Source organism: Cynoglossus semilaevis, chromosome 13 (assembly GCF_000523025.1).
Source record: "Cynoglossus semilaevis isolate Cse_v1.0 chromosome 13, Cse_v1.0, whole genome shotgun sequence".
Lineage (NCBI taxonomy): Eukaryota > Metazoa > Chordata > Actinopteri > Pleuronectiformes > Cynoglossidae > Cynoglossus > Cynoglossus semilaevis.
Window position 1 is genome coordinate 17629567 of NC_024319.1, and position 1835 is coordinate 17631401.

Below are 1835 nucleotides of genomic sequence, written 5' to 3' on the forward strand. Positions count from 1 at the left end.
CCCCCCCAGCCCCCCCAACTCCCTAACGTCAGACCTTAAGGTTGGTGAGGACAGATCTAGATTTTTTTCCGAAGGCGTAAAAACCGAAAACGTTTTTTTTTCTTTCTTTCTTTCTTCTCAATGTCACTGGTATTCCTGGGCACTTTGGAAACAGGAAATGGCCCCTGGATGAAATTTAGTCTGTTTTACAGCCGCTTGTAAGGCGACATATCTCAACATACGGTCCTGCAGGATCTGAGTGACACCTTAGGTCTCAAATAGTAGGGGGAGGGGGGGGTTTCCAATGGAATATGGACATAAGGACTTAACTGATCACAAGCCTCCACCCACCACGCGGCAGCAGCGGTTTGTAACTGTCCTTGCATTTTTAAAAAAAAAAAAAAAAATTTTAAATGTGTATTTAGTCCTGTGCTTTCTTCCCATCTTTCTCGTAGGAATGGGTGAAGTCGGACTTCACTGAATTCGACTACTTCAGGACAGACTCTAATGCGTTCGCAAACACCGATGACTTTTTCCGCTGGAACAGCAAGAAGCCGATTTGCCACGAATACAGCGAAGTAAATGAAGGCCAACATTTCCTCCACGTACGTCAGCCTGACTGCAGCCTCCCGTTCGACGGTGATTCGCTGGGCACCGGCAACTCGATGAGACCCATATCCATCCACACCGTCACCCTCTCTGGAAAAGAATTTGAGGAGTCCCGAATGTCTCTGAGCTCGCTGGCGAGCTATCAAGACGGGAGAAGCTTTGGCTCGTTCCAAGAGGACAACCTGAGCCACATTGGCTATCACCTAGAGTCACCACTCCTTGAGGAAAACAGTGAGACGTTTCCAGAACGCGAGAACGAGACTTCCAACGTGTTAGCAGATGAACATCACATTAAGCTTGAGTCAAAGGTCCAGTTCGACAGGTCAAAAAGGATTTCGCTGGGCTCTCTGGCCTCAGACGAGCAGTCCGACGGGATCCTCAGTCCTCATGGCGATCTGGACACAGTCGACAGCGGTTTTGTTGAGTGCAGTAGTCCCGGCACATCAAACACGGGATCGGAAAAGCAGACGGAGGCAGAGTTTTTCTACGAGTACAAGAACTCAAACTCTAACTATGTCAAACAGTGGATGATATGCAACGCTATTCATGAAAACACCAGCAACGTCGATGAGGTGTCGTGCGGAACGCAGCAGTGATTTACATTTGCTACTGTGAATTGTAATGTTTTTACTTATCAACTTTGGTGAGTTGGATTGGTGAGTTGGAATCTGTCTCCTAAAAGGTCAGGAAGTAGGAGGCAACCGCCATATTTTACTCCCGTTTGCTCTGTATTTTCCGGACTCTGGAGTATAAGTCGCACCAGCCAAAGTATAAAAAAAAAGGGCGTGACTTACAGGAGTAGCAGATACCGCTGCACAAGCCTAGAGTGCCCTCTAGTGGCTGCCAGTGTGAAAATAAAAAAACATCGGAAATTATATATCTTAATATATAAGTCGCAGCTGAGTATAAGTCAAAAACCTTGCCAAGGGATGGAAAAAAAAGTGCGACGTATAGTAAGTAGTATACTGTACGTCGCACTTTTTTAACAGTAATGGTGGACGAGAAAATAGCAGAACGCCAGCATTTTTCTTTCAAACAGAAAGCTACACGCTGTCTCGTCGATGACGTCTGCGAGGCAGGCATGCTAACCGCTACAACGTGGACATCGAATGTAGCAGTTTTGGAACAGTTTATATTTAAAGTTTGATTTTTTTTTTTTTTTATTCTGAGATGTTAAGGATGTTAATCTTGTGTAATATATTTTCCTTTTTTTTCTTTTACCACATTTCTTATTTTTGTATTAAATT

General features: G+C 44.6%; 1 protein-coding gene across 4 annotated transcripts in view; it reads left to right on the top strand.

Annotated features, from left to right (window-relative positions):
* Nucleotides 1-1520, top strand: part of il21r.1 (interleukin 21 receptor, tandem duplicate 1) — a 19454-nt gene extending 17934 nt beyond the window's left edge. For all 4 annotated transcript variants that reach the window (XM_008324056.3, XM_025061776.1, XM_025061775.1 and 1 more), the window contains one exon: nucleotides 435-1520. In XM_008324056.3, the coding sequence (XP_008322278.1) occupies nucleotides 435-1184 (750 nt within the window). In that variant the 3' untranslated portion in view covers nucleotides 1185-1520. The remainder of the gene's footprint in view (nucleotides 1-434) is intronic.
* The last annotated feature ends 315 nt before the right edge of the window (nucleotides 1521-1835 follow it).